Raw genomic sequence first — 21597 nt, forward strand, 5'->3', positions numbered from 1 at the left:
CATTTTAGAACAAACTCATTACAACACAGCGAGGTGATTGAAGCCCAACGTGGTCTAGAAATATCAGGATGCAATTTGACGATATGCTTGACTGAGCGCCACCATGCTGGCGTGGCGCGTAGGATCGATGTGCCTCTAAAATAATATGATTACCCACAATATCCGAGATGGAATATTTTTGAACATTTTTTTCCATTTAAACCAATGATACAAACACTTACCAAATATTGAAATACTGATTTCAGGGGTCGGAAAGGAGGGTGGCAATGTTTGTATAGGCAAAGTTTTTGCTTTTCCTATGATTAAGTACGCCATTTAGATATTGCGTCGCGCGCCACTAGACTGGTTGCCTTCCAATTCTGCGCCACCTGCATTCGCAGGAAGGCCAGCAACCAGTCTATTGGAGTCTCGCCAGCCCGCCCTCTGTCGGCCAGTATACTTTTCGATTAGATTTGGTTTTTATATTCTATGCAATATTCAAAGAATTTATTCCTATGAAAAGCACGCTCTTTACAAACATAATGATTCGTTTCGAAGTTACTTGAATTTTCAAAGTAAAAATGTTCGCGAGCGGCTCCGGTTGGTTTCAAGTCGGCTCCGGTCGATTTCCAGTCGGTTTCCAGTGGGGTCCGTTTTTTAGTGAGGGCGCTGACCAATGCAAAATGGCGACCTCCATGGATAACGTGAACTCGAATGAAAAAGTAAGTTTTGGTCCGATTTTCTTCGAGACGCTTTTTGTCGCTGTCACAAAAATAACCACTCCTACACAGATGATATTTCTAGATCTTAAACTTGAACAAGTTATATTTATTGCGACCGCGGTTTCGTTGTCCCGCGTACAGAAAACGACCAGTCCAGTACAAAAACTCGTTTTTCGTTAGAAGAGAGGACTACACTTGACTCTTGAGTCACGAGTGGAACCCATCTTGATAACCGCGTAGTGAAACCTCGGAACTCATCTGCTCGTCCCCTCAATAGACACATTGCCCTCATTCCACCGCGTTGACATTCAACGCCAGAAGTGGTCACGTCAATGTAATGAAACCGAAACAGACCGACGAACCCGAAAGATCAGAAAAATTGATTTATTTAGTGGAAAAATTTGCCTGTTACAATCAGTGAAACAGCTAGGCCCTACTGACCACCACAAAATTCATTCTTCAAAGGTGATTCTATGATATATCCATTACATAGGTTGTGGATCAGTCAACAAAACCGAAGAAAAGGATGGAAAACAATGATGCGAACTTCTTTAAAAAAGTGACTCCCTCAAAAAAGACGAGAAAAGATGCTGATAGTCAACTCAGAAATTTCAAAAATCTTCGTGAGGTGAGATCTGCTTGGCTAGGTTTTATTATGACCAGTTTTTATTTTAATCAAGGTCCAGTTTCTGTTTAAGGAGACATAAATCTATTAACTGTCAACTGAATCAATGTAGAAATCGAATGGATTTAAGAATGAGCTAATTCTTTTTGTGAAACTGGACTTTTAGATGTTTGACTTCTTAATCTTTTTTCTGTGGGCCTGGTTGAATTGCAGCGTGCTGGGGTCTTGTGGTAAAAAAATTGAAGCAACTCAAATAAAACGAAACCATTTATTGGTTATTAATTATCAAGACCTTATTTATTATGATGTGTCCTTGAGGAAAATAGCTAGGAATATTATTTCTAAATTCTGACCACCTTCAGCGACCTGGCACTGCCGAATGTTTCGCCATCTTTTAGAAAAAAGCCATAACTAAGTTGTCTGCACGTACATAGAGTTAGAACGATGTGCAATGATTAGTGCTATTAAAAATCTGTTTATGCATTTTTTGTACTTTTTGATACTTCATGATGATCTGAGCTTGTCATATATAACATCAAATGTCATTCTTATGAATTTTATATGCGCCACGAATGTTTGAATAATAAACTGAGTTGAACTCAGTTGATTTTTATCTTTTTTTTCAATTCCGTTTCAATTGAATCTCATTAAAGGAGGATCAATTTCCCGGTGATAAACCGATCAGTCAAAAAACTGTTGCGAAATATAAACACGGCAAAGCATTTTCGATGGTGAGTTAAATAAGCATTGGAACAAAATGTTTCTAATTCATCAATAATTGTCACCTATTTAAAAGTTTCCTAGTTCGTTTACATTTTATGTATGCGATGATCAGAACCCCGATAACTAGTTGAGGCATGATCTATTTTTTAAGAGGGGAGTAAAAGGAAGATACGCAGAGCATCATCTCAATGTGAAGCAAAGTAAATTTGAACACGCTGCAAAGCAGGCGGCGAGAACAGAATTTCTGCACACCGAGGAACCCGGGTAAATAAATCAAAACTGTTTGATTTGCAAAGTTTTTACTTAACTCCAGTTAATTCAATGCAGTGGACGTGAGAGGTCTACGGATGCCCACTGCTGACATTAAACGAGATAATCATGATTTCGACTTGAGTTATTTATGTTGTCATAATTAACTTGAAAAATAATTCCACATTCCACGTAATAGGTCAAAATTTGAAATAATTAACTCGGACGTTTACATAAGAAAAAGTCGAATTCATAAGATTTTATCTCGTAGGCCTATGTCATCAACGGGCTTCCAGGTCACTATAATTCTAATGATATGAATTATTGTTTTATCACCAGTTATTTAAATGAAGACGACTCATATATGATATCACAGCATGATATTGCTGATGCAGTCGATATAACAAGTGCGCAAAAGGTATTTTATTTTCAATTAATACACATTTATGAGTAATGATTCATACAACTTTCTAGATTTTTATGGTCAAGTGTCGGATCTGACCAAATTATGGATAACCGTTCAACTCGGATATTTTTGGAATACAGTAGAACTTGCTTAATAACGAGTGAAATATTTCTCATCCATCTGGCCAGTTTAAAACCCTTTCAGTGCGCCTACACCGCAGAGCAGTGTATAAATCATCTGTTAGCACTGAAAGGGTTTAACTATCGTCCATACTTCGGAATCTACTTAGAAATCTGCGCAGTCCCTAGTCATCCGAATTAAGTGATGAATTCTGTTGTTGAAATATTATTCTAATTACCTAATGTATTAAGTTTATACCATCCAGATACCTCTTAACTTTGATTCTAATGCAGGTTTTGTTGTGTCCGTTAAAAGCACCAAAATTTCAATTTTTGTTCGCAGTTTTTCGAATTGAAACTCGGTCAGTTTGGTCCGTATCGGATGAATTATAGTCGCAATGGGCGTTTTTTATTGATCGCCGGAAATAAAGGACACGTCGCCGCTATGGACTGGCAAACAAAAAAACTAATGTGTGAAATGAACGTAATGGAAACTGTACAAGATACGCGGTAGGTTATGTTTCAGAGTTTCTTAGGTTCTCGGGCTTCAGTGAGACTCTTATTCACAGTCGGTCTGACTGTATATATCTATGTATCTGTCTTTTAGCTACGCAGCTTCGTTAATAGTGAGTCGATCTTGATGAAACTTCAGGTTTGAATTGGAGTCCGAGAACCGTTGTCACCTATGGCGTGTCATATTTATTCCGAAGATTATACTAGAACTAATGCCATTGACGTACAATTCTATGTTCTTATAGGTGGTTACATATTGAAACGATGTTCGCAGTCGCGCAGAAAAAATGGACGTTCATTTATGACAATCAGGGCATCGAGTTGCACTGTCTGAAGCATTTAAACGAGGTTTTACGCATGGAATTTCTACCGTATCACTTCCTTCTCGTCACATCGGTGAGTCAATAATGAACGCTTGTCGGTGAATATCAGCTAGGATAAAGTTGCTTTGAATGCTACATTCCGTCTCCAGGACATAGTATGAGTCAGTATGATACCATAGTATGAGTCGGGTCATCTTCCCCGGTAGGGATTTGAACCTGATGGCATCGAGACTGCCACAGTATGAAACCCTGCCTAGCAAGCCTGAGTGCTATATGGGTCGCTTAGAATAGATGATATCATTGCTAGCCAATCGGAAACTTTGTTTTGTTTTAGCCCGGGTTTTTAAATCATCAATACTCATTGTTCCAATAAATTGTAAGAAGCTGTAATGAAAACAGATCCACGACGATAACCGAGTGGTAAAAATATAGGAATTTTAAATGTTAATCGAATTTGATTTGTGTCTATTTCAGAGTGCCCGAGGTTTTTTGAGTTATACGGATGTATCGGTCGGTCAAAAAGTGGCGACGATTCCGACGAGAGAAGGTCGTCTGAACGTAATGTGTCAAAATCGATCCAACGCAATCATTCATTTAGGTCATTCGGGAGGTGAGTACAAGTACTAAAAATTATTTATCAACTTTTTAGTTCTCATGTCTCAGTTTTCATTGCTGTATTTTTCATTTCGATTCAGGAACCGTCACGTTGTGGTCTCCGAATAAAAAAACACACCTTGTTAAAATGTTATGCCACGGTGGTGGTATCCAGTCATTAGCTGTTGATAACAGTGGCACGTGAGTATTGCTTATTCAATATTGATATGCAGAATAGTCTTCGTTAACCCTTTTAGTCTTTATCTTGACTACCATGCCCACTCTTCTTCAATACCTGGTTATATTTTACTTTAGACAAAATACCAAGATATCCAATCAACTCGAATATTTGTTGAGATATTTTTCTGGCACTGTATAATATATATAATATATATCTGTTATCACCCTCGAATCCAAAAAGTCTGACTTTACAGAGTCAACTACAGTTCATTTGGAAAGAATGGAACAGTGTATGTTCATTGAATTTGATTGAGAAAGTTTGTTCTCTGTAAAATGTTGGAGTTAAGCGAGCAATGGCATTAAAATGGATGGCAGCGTTATAACTGATCACAACAATCTTGGCTTGCTACATCACTCAACTCGGTTATGTTTATCCATACACGTGTTATTGGACTTCATTAAAAATCTCGATTCAACAGTTGCTTAAAAGTGTGATTTTTCATTTCAGTTATATGGCCACATCAGGATTGGATAGGACGATGAAACTATGGGATTTACGAACTTATAAACAGTTACAGTCTTACAAAGTTGGAGCAGCTGCTTGCCATTTGAATTTCAGTCAAACAGACTTGTTATCTGCTGGTATTGGAAACGTCGTTGAGGTAAATACGTAGATGATAAATATTTGAAAGAGGTTCATTGAGTTGAGGAACTCTTCTAATGAATTTCTGGTTAATTTGAATATTTTCTTTAGTGTATTGGTTCAAAATATATTTTCTGTTCCGGTACTTGTTTTAATAACCGTGGTATATTTGTACTGTAGGTTTATAAGGACTGCTGTAAAACCACGGTGAATTCTCCGTACATGAAACACAACATGTCTTCGCCGATCAGTAACATGCAGTTTTGTCCGTTCGAAGATGTTTTAGGTGTCGGACACGGCAACGGATTTTCAAGTCTTTTAATACCCGGCGCTGGTGAAGCGAACTTTGACGCGTTAGAGTCGAATCCATACGAGAATAGGAAGCAAAGACGAAACGCTGAAGTTAAGATGCTTCTGGAAAAGGTATGTATGCAATCTACGCTATGTTGGGAATGTAAATATTACGATTTAAATTCCCCTTTTTCGTGAAATTCTCTGAAATAAAGCTCCGGAGGTTATAACGGACTCCAAAGGTTAAAACTGTGAGTATAGCAGTGGTGCTCAGTTGTTATGTTGTAATATTATTTTCTCTTGATACGCAATTGAATGTTTATAGATTCCGGCAAATCTGGAATAACATCTTTCAGAAAAGATGGCAACACCAAACATTTGAGTGTTATGTCGCTTCATAAACGTGGACTAGGGCAAGCTTTAAATGTTTTGAATATTTTTAGATTCAACCAGATCTGATATCGTTGAACCCTAAACAACTCGGAGAAGTAGATGTCATGACATTAGAAGACAAGGTCAATGAACACAATAAGCTAAAGGTACGGAACACAGTGATTTTCGAACTATTCACTGGAATAACTAGTGTAATAGTTTATATCTTCAAAGAACATCAGGGGCCAGTGGCTCAAAAGTTGGTTACAGTTAACCAATACATAGTTGATAAAGAGACAATGAAAATTTCATTGTTAATATGGTACTAATCTGCCGGTTATCAAACTTTTGAGCAACTGCAGCCCCTGGTTCTGTTGGTTCTTCATAGACAGTTGATAGTCTAATTATTCAGTTAATGAATTAATTCGTTATCATCACCCACGAGAAAAACTGTATGAGGATGTTAATGTTTCGACTTATTTCTAGCAGCCATTTTACAGAGATGAATAAAGTTTCTCAAAATGGCTGGTAGATTTAAGTTGAAATGTTAACTTCATCTTACATTTTTTCTGTGGGTTCTATTCCTCATTGGTTCTATATTTGGAAATATCCTGCTTGATTCACTAACTGATGGATTTTTGCAGTTCTTAAAGCCGCAAAATATCGACGTCATCTTAAAACACAAGAAGAAAGGTCGAAGCAAAGCTGGCAAAATTGAAAAGCGAAAAAGCGGTGTGAAATTCGAAGATAAAACGAAACAGTTGAAGAATATAAAAAAGATTCAAGCTAATTTGAAAGTGAACTCCAATAACGATGAGGAGCAATCGTCGTATGTTATAAAAAATAAAACTGTTTTCGATCGTTTTAATAAATCTGAAAAGAGATGAATATTTAAAAAAAGAGTAAAGTGTGTTTATTAGCTGCGAGGATTGACGATTGAGATCCAACTTGATCAAATTTGAAACCTATGGGTTGAATTGAAGTGTTTTAGATATTTTTCCATAAAATCGCACCCCAGTTCACCGACTTTTAAGCATGTGTCCCAGCTGTATGAACTAAAATGAAAAAGGGTCAAGGAGTGATGGATCAGACAGAGGAGAGCATAAAACAACACAACTTGTGGTCGAAAACGTTGCATCCGAAAAGGATCAGCTCAGCTGTGAACTCTATAGTTCAAAAATCGACTCTTTATTGGCTTATTCACAAAGTGTAGGAGTCGTGGTTAAATATTACTTTCAATAGCGATGATGAAGTGCGAGTATATTACAAAAACATCTAAAAACATGGGACTCGAACCCGCAGTGAGTGGTCGTTGCCGCTAGGTGGCCGGGTCATCCATCAAGGCTATTTTTGTGGACAAGTTCAAATGTTGCATTGTCAAATGCGAATCACGGCGGATATTTAATGGCACACGGCGCCGTAAACGTTAAAATGAGGATGTATAATGACGTGAGTATGCCGCACTGATTTCCTCTCGGAGAATGATTCAGATAAGCAGTTGATAAGATCTTATCTCGTTTTATCGAAGTTATTTCTGACAGTTCGTTTACTTCCGGCCGGTTTTTAACTCTTCTCAGTCTTCGTACTTTCGATCCTCGATTCGATCGATGGATCGATGATTCATTCACAGAAATGAGATAGAAAAACAAGTTATCAATTCTATCAAGCCTCCATGTTTACCGATTTCGATTTTTTTTCGGTGAAATGGAATAAAAGAAATTGTTCGTAGACTGTGATTACTTACAACGTTGTTAATGTTAGTTATATTGTTTCGATATGAATGATTCCACAGTAGTGGGTCTTGTAGCCTGGAATGGATTGATAATGAACTTCAACTGATGAAAAAGCCGTGTGATCGCTGTCTCACAATGTAGTAGTAGAATGAGTTCTGAATATTAATATCAGATTCAGGAATTTGGGGAGTCGAAGAAGAAAACAAATTTCTCTTAGGCCCGTAGGATTTGTAAAGAGACTATTTGCATTTGGAGTGTTTTGGGTAAAGGCTTCTTCTGAACCTTCGACTTCGTGACAGACATAATAGCCACAGATAATTTAATTTTTTTTGACAGCCCTTAGCTGAACATGGGCCTATACATAGTAGGCCTACAAACATGTATAGGCCTATATTTAATTTTTTTTTTAGATTATTTCATATTACTTACCGGTATTCCTCTGCTAACTTGCCAGAGCTTAAAGTCTTACAAATTATGCAAAGAAAAAGGCTTTTAGAATAAGACCAAAAATTCAGAAACATTTTTGCAAAAATTCGCAGCTTCTATTCTTCACTTATGAAAGGATTTTATATTTTTCAAATTACGTGCAAAAACTAAAGGCAGTACATGATACTCTAAACACTTTTATCAAAAGAGAATTTCACGCTTTTGCTTTAACTGAGAGGCTCTGGGAAGTAGAAACTGTAGGGGTCTGATTGTAGGGGTAGTCTGGTTTTCGTTATAGCGTGGTTTTGACTTTCTGCCTCTCATTACGAACTGCGTTTAGTTCAATGTTGAACCGCCTCATTCGACGATGAACGGCATTAAAACTTTATTTATATCATGCATAGATATAACCGGGGGTAACAAGGTGGGAACTGCTACTGTAACGCACCTGGGAGGTTGGTATTTTTGCTGTTAGGGTGAAGAGCATCTAGGCAGGTTTCCTTTAAATGCGAAAATCAGCAAATTCTGTAAAGTTTTGGATGTGTGTTGGCCATTTCAAGAAAAAGTGAGTTCGATGTTTGAATACTGGTTGAATGCTATGGTAATTGTGGTGTCTCTGATTTGGAATGTATTGGCTTATATTAGGTCCAGGTGCGTTTTGAGGAAAAAGTGAGTTGGATGTTTTTATGTTTAACTGGTTAAGCGGTGTTCCTTTGAAGTGAAATAAATCAGTAATTCCATAGAAGTGTTCTCGAATACACTTCTATGGTATTTCACAGTCAGGGAGAACGTTAAGTAAAATCTGTGAATTCTCAACGTTGCCATTTCGGTGATGTCTGCCGCCTGAATGTTTCTTGCTCGAGAACATTTTTCACGCAATAGGAACCGATTTCTGTGAATTTTGGATCTCCGGATTCAACTACTGGGTATGTAATTTCAACAAGATGGAAGTGTAGTAATTTTCAGGGGTAGATTCAGGGTCGACAGGAGGGGGTGTCCACTTGAGAAATTTAGGGCTATTTTCCAAGCTTCGCCGCAATTACGTCGTTTAAACAACAAGTTTTTAGAACTTCTTTAGTGCTTGTTAAACAACACACCAAAACAAAATTTTGTTATTTTCCAAAAATGTTCAGTCCATAATTTTGGGGATAGAATTTTAAGGGTCCTCAAAATTTAAGGGGTTGATGGGGTGTCGAGACTCCGCAGACACCCCCTGTAGCCACCAGTGATTTTATCGACTGAATTGTTTGGTTTGGTAGACTATTAGAGAGTGATTAGATAAATTAGTATACGTGGTACAGAGTACTGTTGCCCATCCCTACAACGTTTATGGTCATTACATTGTTGATATTATTTGCTCGACACAACTGATTAGCTAAACTACGGCAATTTTCTATGCTGTGACATTCTATAGTTGGTTCCCAGGCTGGATGACTTATTATTGCAAACCTCCAAATACATATATCAGCGACCAGTGTTATAGTGTTGTTGTTGGGCTTTGTTTTAATCTTACTCAAAGGTCGAATGTTCGAACAATAACCGTGAGATGGATTTTATTACGGATGATGTAAGTAGCCTATTTTAATTTGGGTAGAAGTTAATCTCATTATTACTCATGTTATCATCATGATTTGGATGAGCAAAGTTTGAATATATAGTCAATCAAACCTATTACATCTTTAAAGCCAGTCTCAGGTCATCAGACATGCCCTGACTTTCGACATGACTAGAATTACACCGGTGTCAAAAAAGGTTCCTGATTGATAAGGCTTAGCAAAAATGGTACATTGTTTCTCCGTAGCGGCCAGGTTATTTTTGTTAATTATAATACAATTTGTAATCAGTTCATTTCTATAGCTGCCGGGTCTGTTGTGGTAAAATTGATCACGATTTTAAAAAAAGTTATGTACAGGGTCGATAGGCGGCCGGCCGGGTCAACTTTCTTAAAGCTATACAGAGTCGAGAAACAAGGTGTGACTTTTTTTGCCTAAATCTCGACTTGACTGCTTACGATCCGACGATCCGATCGGATCTTAGTCGACCTGAATTAGGCTTCGTTTCAGTTCTTCTAATCTATATTTCATCTCTTTTTCTTTACAGAATGTGAATGCTGGCTATGTAACCACGGGTCGTAACCGTAATCGCTGACGGATATTAATTCGCAGATTTCCTACCTCCGAGATTAGTCTCGAGAAGGAAACAAAATGACAGGTAAAGAACCCCAGAGTCGGCGACGAAAGGGCGCGATCAACTCGAAGTTTTTCTGCGACGTTTGTCAGAAAGCGTATTCGTCGAAGCAAGCGTTGAACGTTCACAGCCGGTTGCATTCCGGTGACAATCCGTACCGATGCGATTACTGCGCGCAGAGTTTTCCGCAACTCGTGTTGCTCACGGCGCACGTACGCAGCAAACATTCGCACAACATCGGCGAGGACGCGATCGTCGCGATCACGTGCGACACATGCGGTAAGTCGTATTCGTCGAAAAACGCGTTGAGAGTCCATCAGCGAATCCACGCTAACGAATATCCATTTACGTGCGATCAGTGCGACGCCGCGTTCGCGCAGCGTGTTCAATTGAACGCTCACGTTCAACGACAACACGGCGACGCGACGTTCGCGTGCGAGGAATGCGCGAAAGTTTTCCGCGACGAAACTGCGTTGAAACGACACTTCAAAAAGAAGCACGACGCTGGCAGTTCGGATAACGGTGACGTTCGTACAAAGTCTCGGTTATCGAATGCATCGACGATCGAAAAAATTCGAAAGAATTCAAATAATGATTGTTCGATTTGCGCGAAGACGTTCTCGACGAAAAGCGCGTTGAATTTACACCATCGAATTCACTCGTTGACTGATCGTTACGCGTGTAATATCTGCGGCGCGACGTTCGCGCAGAAAGTTCAACTGACGTCGCACGCTACGCGGCACGACGCAACGAAACGGTTCGCGTGCGCATCGTGTCAGAAAGCGTTCGGCACGCGCGCGCTCTTAAACCAACACGAAAAGACGCACAACAAGGAGTTTAGATTCGCGTGCGAGATCTGCGCGAAACGTTTCACGACGCGCGGCTTGTTGAAGCGACACATGCTCATTCACGAACCACCGCCGCTAGACGAACAGTTCAAGTGCGGCATCTGCGCGAAGACGTTCGTGTACAAACACGTACGCGACGACCACGTTAAACGCCACCTGGAGGACAAGGCGTTCAAGTGTTCGTTGTGCGACAAGGCGTTCGTGAAACGATTCGAGTTGGACTCGCACGCGTTGACGCACAGCGCCGAGAAGCGCCATCAGTGTATTCATTGCGGCCGGTGTTTCAAACGTCAGTCGGTGGCCATCGTTCACGAACGCATACATACCGGTATTCGGCCATTCGCGTGTAAACTCTGCGGAGCGAAGATGATCTCGTTTCCAATGTTAAAAATACACCATCGTCGCGCGCATCCGAATTACAATAACAACTGTGGTAGTATCGTATCGACGAATGACGCCAGTAGTGCCGCGTCGACGAACGGCGCCGGTGGTACCGCGTCGACGAACGGTTTCAGCGTTTTAAAGAATGAATCATTGTTAAAATCGGTGTCGTGTGTAATCACTGAAGACGCTGAATCAGCGTCGTCTCGACGAACGTCAAAGCGTAAAGGCGTTCCGGTGAAATTGAACGTCGCAGATGACTCGGCCGACGAAACGCCGTCTACCGTAACGCCGGCGGTCGCGAACGCGGAAACTCGCGACGCGGCGGCTATAGCGCCACCTATGATGAAGATGACGGAGGAGGACGATTACGAAGAACCATGCGGCGCCGATTCGGACGCGACCGCGTCGTTGCCTCCGTACGTCGTCGTAGAAAGCCCTCAGCACAATATCATGGATACGAGCGATATGAGTTACATCGACGACTTGTTACCGTTCACCGACGGCGAGTTGGAGGCCATTTTATCGGAAGAGAATATCGACTTTTTGAAAGAATTGTGGACGACCGATAGTTTTCTGCACACGCCGGTCGTCGACAGCGATAAGTTGTTCACGTGCGAATTTTGCGAGAGGAACTTTGAGGATTTCGAAATGCTCGTGTCTCATTTGAATTTCGAAGATTCGACGCGACGTTGTTCGTTCGCACCGAGTTATTCGATATTGTCGCTTTAATTATAGAAAAGAAAAATATCGAGATTATAGTTGCACAGTTTTGAGGCTAACAAAAATTGATACTTCGTTTCTCACTTCTGCTGAGTATAAAAGTTGACCTGAGCCCAGTTTCACAAAAAAGTTTACTCAATTTTTTTGGTGTAATTGCTATTGGTTACTTCATGTTTTCAATGAGGACAACAATTCAAACCTAACCGTTTTAGGCTGAAACTGGGCCCTGGTCGGCCACCTTTACATTCGGTAGTTATAGAAATGAACTGATGACAAATATTTTTGCGGTTAACAAAATGACCCGGCCGATTAGGAGGAACGAATCTATTGATCATGATTAAATTAGTTACTAATAGATCTCTTTGTGTGTTAGAATTAGAATAAGATAAATCGTAATAAATATTTGAATACTCGTAGTCTTACGAGAATATTTTGCTTTTTTTGTTTTATTGGAATTTCAACCACGTTATGAATGGACTGCTCTTTATGCCATACACTTAATAAATAGATTGCTGATGCCAGGATTCGAACCCAACAGCTCGATCCAGAGATTTTAGCATCGATTCAGCCATCCTCGCTTGCCAGGGGTCCGGTATCACTCCCGAACTCGCTTCGGGGAACAGCTTTAGCGTAGTGGGTTCGAATCCCTTGATGGGTGAAGATGCGATTCAGCTTTTGATCAGTTAGACTGGTTACCGATGACCAGGTGGCGTAGCAGAATTTGACAGGCAACCAGTCTAATGATCAGTAAATGAGCCAGCTCCGGCAATTGAGGATACAACGACGATCGCCTAACGGTGCACCATACCTGGTGCGTTTAACGGCTGGGTATCGAGACCATTTTGACAGGAGTCGCCATTTTCAGGAAATCGCTCTCTCTCTCACTAAATCGACGTTAAAATACGCTGAAAAATGGCTGGAAACGCGGGGATGGAACAGCTCATCCCCCTCGTCAATAAACTACAAGATGCATTCGCATCGCTAGGTGTCCCGTTAAGTTTGGATTTGCCCCAAATCGCTGTTGTTGGAAGTCAAAGCGCTGGAAAATCGAGCGTTCTGGAGAATTTTGTCGGGAGGTGAGTCATTACTCTTCCGGGTTTACTCAGTCCAGTTAGTGTATTTAGGGGGTGTTGACAATCACATGCTCGTCGTGCCTGAGTAGTTAGTTTATTCCTGGAAGTGAAAGACAGCAACATTTACCCCGATTGATTGAGACCATAGCCTAATAGTTGCAAGGTGTTAAGCTAGATTTCTAGAATTATAAAACTATATGTATTTCTTATCAATATCAGCCAGTGACAGTGTCCACATATAGCATAGGGCCTAGTACAGAGAGTTCACCCAGTCCTGGAAGATGTGTTTGTTACAGGAGCTTGTATCAGAGTTGCTGGTACTGCAAAAACTAAAATGTGTTTAATCCAGTATCTATGAAATAAATATGTCATATTGTTTATACTTTAGGCTATTTACTATATTGAAATATAGGCCTCCCTTTAAGTTTAGATTAATAGGCCAGGGCCCAGTTTCACGAAAAAGTGTAAGCCTAAATCGGTCAAGTTTGAATTGTTGTCCTCATTGAAGATTAGAATGACCAATAGCAATTACACCAGTAATTTGAGTTAAAAGTTATGGACTCTGATCGATAATTTTTGCTGTACCAACAACTCTGATAGGCCTTCCTTTAAGTTTAGATTAATAGGCCAATGCCTAATTTTTTTCTTGAAAAAGTGTAAGCCTAAATCGGTCAAGTTTGAATTGTTGTCCTTATTGAAGATTAGAATGACCAATAGCAATTACACCAGTAATTTGAGTTAAAAGTTATGGACTCTGATCGATATTTTTTGCTGTACCAACAACTCTGATAGGAGTTCTCCTGTGGTGACTCGTACTGTAGTACTAACACTCACACCTCAGTATGTTACACCTACAAGCAATTGTTTGAGATAATTGCTTGTATTACACAGTCACTTCAGTTCTTAATGAAAAATAAAAAAGTATAGAGTAGATAGGATTCAATAGATAGGCCAATACTGTACTGGTTGTATCTAGTACTAGGACTGGACAGACCCGACAGGGTTACCTCGCTGTATTTATCCTGATTTCCTGACAAGATAAAATTTCGTCAACAATTCAAAATTATTCTTAATCATTTTAAACGTTCCAGGAAGCAAGACTGAGATCAGGGTATATTCTGTAGTATCGCTGTCAATGCAATTACTGCGATACTGTTGGACAGACTAATTTATGTGCTGAAGGGCTTCAGGCTTAGCTGATTAGCGGATTGAGTTAAAAATGACGAGCAGGCCTCGAATGTATTACCCATATAGTCTTGATCCGCCATTTGGTACCATGTAGCAATCACTGGCCTAAATGCTTAGATTTAGTTGTCTTGTCATCACAAGCTACGATGTCATTACTATTTTTGGTGTGGTAGCATCGGCCTGTGTACTATATCTCAGTCAATGTGGCTTTTCCAAGAAATAAAAACAGCGAACCACGTGAAGAATAAGTATACAGCAAAAAATCACTTAGCAGTAGAACTTGTTGCTCAATCCCGAGAATCCTGTTCTAATTTCTAGCTCTACAATCATTTATCAATCTGGGTCCGGTTCTAGTAAGTCTCGTTCACCCTCAGGGGTCAGTTCCACAGTTGTGAGTTAAAGTTAACTCAGAGTTAAAATCAGTTCATTTTCAATGTTTTAACTCTAGAATCAAATTTAACTCAGAACTGTGGAACTGACCCCTGAGGGCGAACGAGACTTACTAGAACTTATCAGGGCAAACAATATTTTGTCGCCTGTGTGGTCAAACAAAGGCTTCCTCTGAAAGTACGATAGCTGGAGAAAACCTGGAAAACTCAGGGAATCGTAGAATCCTACATGCACAACTAAATATGAATTATTAAGAGTTCACTGATACAAAGAAATCTCGACTTTAGACTGATTTCATTTTTGGGTTTAGCTTCATGACTGTATCGAAGGATATATGACACTATTTTGAACGGACACTGAATGATTTTGAGCGACTGTGGAAACCTGCGATTAGAATGTGAAATTTTATTGACGAATGGCATGGATTTTTAGTGTTGAATTAAGCACCGGGAAATAAGCCTTGATTTGCATGATTTATACTGATGATAGCTCGAGGTTGAATTTGAATTAGGTACCAATACCTAGTCTTCATGATAAAATGTACTTAGTCTTTATGATAAAATGTACCTAGTCTTCATGATAAAATGTACCTAGTCTTTATGATAAAATGTACCTAGTCTTCGCCTTTAGCTACGGGAGTGAAATTACCGGTTTTGAACCCCGGAGAATTAAGCGCTCGCAGCTCTTGAATATGAGCTACTCGGCATGAAAAATGTTTATTTTACTAAATTTTATATCGTTGAATCAATAAACTGCGATGAGTGTCTTTAATAGTTCTCTAAATTACGTCGAATAAGATAAGAATTAATGAGAATATTTCAGTTTGTTTGTACTGAATATCAATTGATCGACTCGCCCGTGTGGTTCAGTTAGAACCCGGTTAATTGGTTTCCTCAACGACGCAGCTGCTTGTTTCCGCGGCGACCGACCGACGATGAAATGGTTCTCACGACGACGATGACAAAAATTGACGTAATTAGATTTTATGTCGACGAATGAAAAGCAGTCGCTACATTTAAGTTCGGTCTCTTCTTCCGCTGCTGATCTTTTTTTTTCTCGTTGCCGGGCACGGTTATATACGTTGGTTTGGCAACTGTGCCAGTACGACGGGTTTGTTTCCATGGTTACTGGCTCATTTAGTGGGTTGAAACGAACTTATCACCGGTGGATCGATTGATCGATTGAATGCGATGTGATTTTTCCGTGTTTTCGGGGGGCAGGGACTCCGTCGCCGTTGACGTGAGATCAGAATGTTGATCGTGTGTTTGATGATTGATTTTTGCCGATTCGTCCTCGTCATCATCGCTGATACGGATCTCTCCCCTCACTCCCTCTCTCTCTCCACCCCCTCTCCCCTCCTCTTTACCTCTCCTGTCTGTTTTTATGTCCGATGTTGGGAATTGGGCCAGGATGTCAATGTTGTCCTCAATGAAAATGTTAAAGTAACCAATAGTTCATTCAAACTATTTTCCGGACCCTGGGTCATTTTTCAAGCGGACATATTCTCTGTCCTATCTGCATATTTGATGCTATACAGCCTGCCTGGAAGCAGTGCGGTGCGATGTATCGAGCTGTGTAATAGCGCGGTGCGATGTATCGAGCTGTGTTATAGCGCGGTGTGATGTATCGAGCTGTGTTATAGCGCGGTGCAATGTATCGAGCTGTGTTATAGCGCGGTGCGATGTATCGAGCTGTGTTATAGTGCGGTGCGATGTATCGCGCTGTGTTATAGCGCGGTGCAATGTAGTGAGCTGTGTTATAGCGCGGTGCAATGTAGCGAGCTGTGTTATAGCACGATGCGATGTATCGAGCTGTGTTATAGCGCGGTGCGATGTATCGAGCTGTGTTATAGCGCGGTGCAATGTAGCGAGCTGTGTTATAGCACGATGCGATGTATCGAGCTGTGTTATAGCGCGGTGCGATGTATCGAGCCGTGTTATAATGCGATGTATCGAGCTGTGTTATAGAGCGTTGCGATGACAGGGACACACGATCTCCTCATGAATGTTTATCAGCTACATTGATTAATCTGAATTTGCTGTTGGTATATGATATGTAACTAAGCGATGATGTCGGCAGGCGTAGGCGGTTGCCGGCTGAACTGATAAACAGTTAAACGCTATCAAATTAAGTCTTATTCATTATCAGAGAGTCCAGGAATATGAAAATTTCAAAATGTGATTTCCTGTTTCGGTATTATTTGGTAATTTGTGCGCATGAGACGATTTCCTTAATCACAGGTCGCCTATAGTTGTCTTACTTCGGAAAACCGCCATTTTTTTAAATCGCGCAAAAATCACCAAAAAATTACCTAGTGCTGCATAAAAATAATGTCATTATTGACAGGGCATTTTTTCAGAAACTGCAGCTGGCTTCCATGTGAACTCTTGATTGAACCCCTAGCACACTAACTGTACGATGAGACTCATGGGACTTGTTGTTGATTGGTTTATTTAATTAGTTTGTGGTGTCGTTAATTAGTTTAGACCCTCAAGTGCAATAGCAGGTATGATTATTTCTACGTGTGTTGCTATCTCTTTTTACTTGATGATTTGTTGCAGCTTGAGAACGACAGCAGATGTATGCATGTATGTATGACCCGTGATACTTGTTTAGTCATTTTCGTCTCGTGTACATGCTGATCTTTTCTTGGAAAGGAAATCTCTTTAATCTGAGAAATAAAACTGAGATTACAACTCTGCTGAGTGAAAACCTTAGTCCTTAAATCTGCTTCAAGTGATAACTGATTCCTATTGGTGAATCCAGAGGTAGGCGCATGCGGCCGACCAAACATTTTTAAAACATGGTCAATATCATGGTCAAACTTCCTGGAAGTTTTTTCCTTGAAAACTCATTAGATCCCGGAATGACCAGTAATAACCCTGATTTTGAAAAAGAAAAAACCGATACCTGAAGTATCTGAGGTTGATACTATAAACAATTTTTTCATATGAAAGCAATTATTGTGTTCAGTTAAAAGGGAGCTGCTTAGAGGTAGTGACTGGATTCATGTGTTCAGTGATAGATCCGTGGGTACCGTTGGTTCAGTACGTGCCTGTAGGTGGTTGTGGTTGTGCGATCGATAGAGTCACAGTTTCTATGGTATCGAAATCACAATCGATTCGATGTAGTCGAGTATCACAGGAGCGAGTTCCGTGAGCTACAACAACAACACCACCACCACGTGAAGTGCTCACGAGGAAGAGAGATATAAGGGAACAAACGACTCAATCAGATAAGAATAGATGGTGGAATGATTGTCTAAAGACTTTCATGTCACTGCTGCACTATTGGACCGAATAATAGCCTCGATAAAATATCTTCAGTACTATGGAGAAACTTTCTACGCTACTTTATCCTCGCTGGTGGTGGTAACAGGTTGCTGGCAGTCGCCGGGCTGACCTGGACCTGCCGGGCTGACCTGAACCTGCCGGGCTGACCTAAACCGGCCATTAGTAATAATAGTCTTACTGGGGGAACTGTTTATCATGGTCAATTGTTGAACAAGTCTATCTACAACTGATAACTGTATCTGGTAAGGTTTATCAGGTTGAGTCGCAGTCGACCTGAATGCTCTGAGACCAACGAATTGGCAATCATCACCTAAACGACCTGAGCTAGGCTTTAAGGATGATGATGATGCATCTGAGTTGACAGGTTATCCGTAAAAGCGTTCGGAGTTGTCATTTTCAGCTCGGTCACCGCTGTTTATAACAGCTAGACGCGCAGTGGTGCTATTACACGTCTTACGAGGTTAATTCGATGTAGAAACTTCCATTAATAAGACATTAATCGTCAGTGAAGGCCGAGACAGTAATATATAGTAGCGCGTATACAGGTTATTGATGAGCAGTTTCTGAAGGGTCATACGCTTGTTTACTTACAATAAAGAGAAGAGCACAATTTCTGCTATATACAGCGCGCTTGTTGCGGCTGCTGAGAAATCAATGCCATAGTATTTGCTTTTACATATAATAATGCCGGATATGATTTATTATTGGAAATGTATATCATTGAAGAACTAGTGTGTACTACAAAAGTGAAAAAGATTGTTTAATTCTAATTTCCCTTAAATCGAATTTAGACACGTATAAATCAGAATAGAATCAGTAAGATAATGTTATCGCGACAAACTATAAATTCCAGACCTGCTGGAATTTTATAGTTTGTCCTGGTTAAGGTTAAAGATTAGAACTTAGATACTGAAATTTTCGGATGTCTTTGGAAATTGTTGGCCGTCCCGGAAACTGGCGATCTCTTATCCCTCGAAGCAAATTTCAGGGGTTGGCGATGGATATTTCTCCGAGTTGAGAGCGATATCCAAGTTGGATGGTTTTTAATTCATACGCAGGATCAGATGGATATTTTGAACAAACATCCGAACGTTTTATCTCTGAATTGATTGGATCCGACTTGAGTGAAGCCTAACTGTATATTATATATCCGTGTGATTGGAATTTTTGATGACAGTCGCTTCGTATCGATCAGGAGAGAGAGAGTGCTCTATACCTAATTAAAATCAGCTCGCGTTAAAAACCAATTGATCAAAAACAAACGCCAGTGAAGATCAATAACTTATAATGTCGTGCTGATAACGCAGTAGCCGTATTACCGGTACATGAAAACAAAATTACCATCGGTACTGTTGGTAGCCGTCTCTCCATTACGTGGGGGCTCGGTTCTTAACGGTATTTGGTAGTTGCAACCAATTTTGGAATGAAATTTGTGTTTGAATTGAGTTCATTATTGATGGGTGAAATTTAAAGAAAATTTACCGATTGCAAATCATGGCATCAAAAATTAAGACGAAAATTTCAGGAAAAACTTTTTTCGAATCATGATGAACTAAAAGATTTTGTGATATTACGGTTTAAGAGTATTGTCTACAATCAACAATTTTGATGTTGTAAAAATGTATTCTCGTGCTGGAAGGTTATATGATTGTTATGATTATTTCATGGATATCTTTCATTGTCGCCACATCGGTGGTATACACCATTATCGTCAGTCACAGATTTCTGTGAGGTTTTTATATTTGTCAATCGATCGAACTATTGATCAATATTAGATCAATCGCGCTGCGTATTATAATGTAACATGTATATGTCTCAGCCTCAGGCTCCTCGCGATGCTTAAAGTATCGTCATTACCACGCCGAGGACTCGATAGATACTCAATAGTCTTGTGACTATGGTTAGACATGTCGGGTAGTCTGGTGACTACGCTTAGAAATGTTGGGTAGTCTGGTGATAGTTGCTGATATTCTTCGCCAAAAGACGACAAACGATTCGGTCAATTAATATCATTAGCATTCGACATTTCGCAGTCGTGGTTCAGTAATTACGCCATTGACCATTACCACATGCGATTCGCTACTGTCTGCTGATGTTTGCAGAGCTTAGCGTTGTCCTCACTCTCTCATACTTATCCTTATCATCAATTGTGACTTGTCGTGAGTTGTGTAAGGATTGATTTTGAACGATGACGATGAACGACGATGTTGCGTTCGTGCGTTTGAGACGAATGAATTGCTATCGAGGGAATTCGATCGATTAGTTTCTACACGAGTTCAACATCTCGATCCAGATTCTGGACATATCTCGCAGTTTTGCTTCTACACAGGAAGATAATCCCTCAACGGAGCTGCTCAGCATCTGGTTCCGTTTCCGCGGTCTTCGCGATGTTGGTGTCAAAATAAGTTCCTTTAGTGGCAAAGTTCAAATAGTTCTGTCATTGTTCTCAATTACACGGGGCTGGCATTCATTTAGCGTGTTATATTATGAAGCTTTTGAAGCATTGAAAATGAAGCTTCATTCAGGTGTAAGCTCTCATTACTGTGATTGTCACACATTCACACATTTAAATCTATTTCCGATGAACTCGGGTCATTTGCATTTGTCGATTAGAGCGTAATTAATTTTTCAAAAAGAAGAACATTTCACAAAACCAACTGAAATCTTTTAGCAAACAATTTTATAGCATCATTGATATCAACTTGCGTGCAGGGGTGGAAGATTTCTTAATGGGGGAGGTTGATTTTGGGAGAGATGGATGTAAAGTTGGCGGGATTTCATCATTCACGTTTAGCTCGATCTTTAACGTTCACATCGCGCTATCGTAGTTATGGTAGATGGATTTTTCGAGAGAAAAAAAATATGACTGATTTGACAGTTGAAAGCATCTCGGCAAATATCATGACAGATCTTTCGCACGCGTTCAGTCCCCTAATGTAATTTTCACGCGGCTTCAACGCCGTTAAGAGCAGTTGAAATGATTATAAATATTTATTTGTGGAGATATTTTGTTTTCAAAATTTAGCGAATCCATCGAGATGCAGAGAAGCCTGAACTGTTACTGATAAGACCGATTTGTCACTCTTTCATGAAAATTACCAGTTTGATATGTTTGATGTTTACACACTTGTCTTTCGTAACTGATTTATTCACACATTTTCTCTCAACGAATTTCATTGAATTTTTGCTGAAACTTTGTAACTGAAAATGCGCATGTCAACAAGCAGGGCGCAGGTCGGCCTTGTGACTGCCAGTAATGTCGTCATTCGTCGCACGAACCCATTGATCCTACGCGCTATTCCAACCGCCAAAACTTCCCCAAACCATTATTTTCAAACACGGTTTTTACATTAAATTCATTGCACTGAATTCACTTTCTCTCTATTTGCAGGGATTTCTTGCCGCGAGGTTCTGGAATCGTTACGAGACGACCGCTTGTACTACAACTAAACAACCACGGTCACGGTGAGTGTCGATCAATATTTCATCGAGGTCTTCATTTTCTTTTTTCTACATGGAATGTAATACGATCCATTAAACATCACGCGGAGGTTTTTCCAATATGTTTAAGTTTTCTTAGTTATAAGCCCTTTACTAGGAAGGAAAGATTGTCGGT

General features: G+C 40.0%; 3 protein-coding genes across 15 annotated transcripts in view; all 3 read left to right on the forward strand.

Annotated features, from left to right (window-relative positions):
- Positions 1–637: 637 nt before the first annotated feature.
- On the forward strand, positions 638–6626 carry LOC141909266 (WD repeat-containing protein 46-like). Its single transcript, XM_074799656.1, has 13 exons — positions 638–701; positions 1195–1329; positions 1980–2057; positions 2201–2313; positions 2638–2716; positions 3167–3333; positions 3582–3732; positions 4134–4269; positions 4355–4454; positions 4942–5095; positions 5257–5499; positions 5811–5906; positions 6384–6626. The coding sequence occupies exons 1-13, from the start codon at positions 663–665 to the stop codon at positions 6624–6626; spliced, it is 1734 nt and encodes a 577-aa protein (XP_074655757.1). The 5' UTR covers positions 638–662.
- Positions 6627–7081: 455 nt separating this feature from the next.
- LOC141909030 (uncharacterized) lies at positions 7082–12427 on the forward strand. 2 transcript variants are annotated; one of them, XM_074799356.1, is made up of 2 exons: positions 7082–7188; positions 9999–12427. In XM_074799356.1, exon 2 carries the CDS (start codon positions 10103–10105, stop codon positions 12044–12046), a length of 1944 nt encoding a protein of 647 aa, XP_074655457.1. In that variant the 5' UTR covers positions 7082–7188; positions 9999–10102; the 3' UTR covers positions 12047–12427. The 2 variants fall into 2 exon arrangements, with proteins under 2 accessions (XP_074655457.1, XP_074655459.1); XM_074799358.1 differs by lacking the exon at positions 7082–7188 and adding an exon at positions 9103–9465.
- Positions 12428–12893: 466 nt separating this feature from the next.
- LOC141908747 (dynamin-1-like) overlaps positions 12894–21597 on the forward strand; it is a 39237-nt gene continuing 30533 nt past the window's right edge. For all 12 annotated transcript variants that reach the window (XM_074798923.1, XM_074798918.1, XM_074798920.1 and 9 more), the window contains exons 1-2: positions 12894–13113; positions 21373–21446. In XM_074798923.1, coding sequence (XP_074655024.1) covers positions 12950–13113; positions 21373–21446 — 238 coding nt within the window. In that variant the 5' untranslated portion in view covers positions 12894–12949. The remainder of the gene's footprint in view (positions 13114–21372; positions 21447–21597) is intronic.

Source organism: Tubulanus polymorphus, chromosome 7, assembly GCF_964204645.1.
Source record: "Tubulanus polymorphus chromosome 7, tnTubPoly1.2, whole genome shotgun sequence".
NCBI classification, from domain to species: domain Eukaryota; kingdom Metazoa; phylum Nemertea; class Palaeonemertea; order Tubulaniformes; family Tubulanidae; genus Tubulanus; species Tubulanus polymorphus.

Bases quoted from the DNA above. Each gene is read 5' to 3' on its own strand.
- LOC141909030 (XM_074799356.1), top strand. From the start codon at position 10,103: ATGACAGGTAAAGAACCCCAGAGTCGGCGACGAAAGGGCGCGATCAAC.
- LOC141909266 (XM_074799656.1), top strand. From the start codon at position 663: ATGGCGACCTCCATGGATAACGTGAACTCGAATGAAAAA. The intron at 2,314-2,637 runs GTAAATAAATCA...TTTTATCACCAG, and splicing joins CTGCACACCGAGGAACCCGG to TTATTTAAATGAAGACGACT. The intron at 5,096-5,256 runs GTAAATACGTAG...TTTGTACTGTAG, and splicing joins GTATTGGAAACGTCGTTGAG to GTTTATAAGGACTGCTGTAA.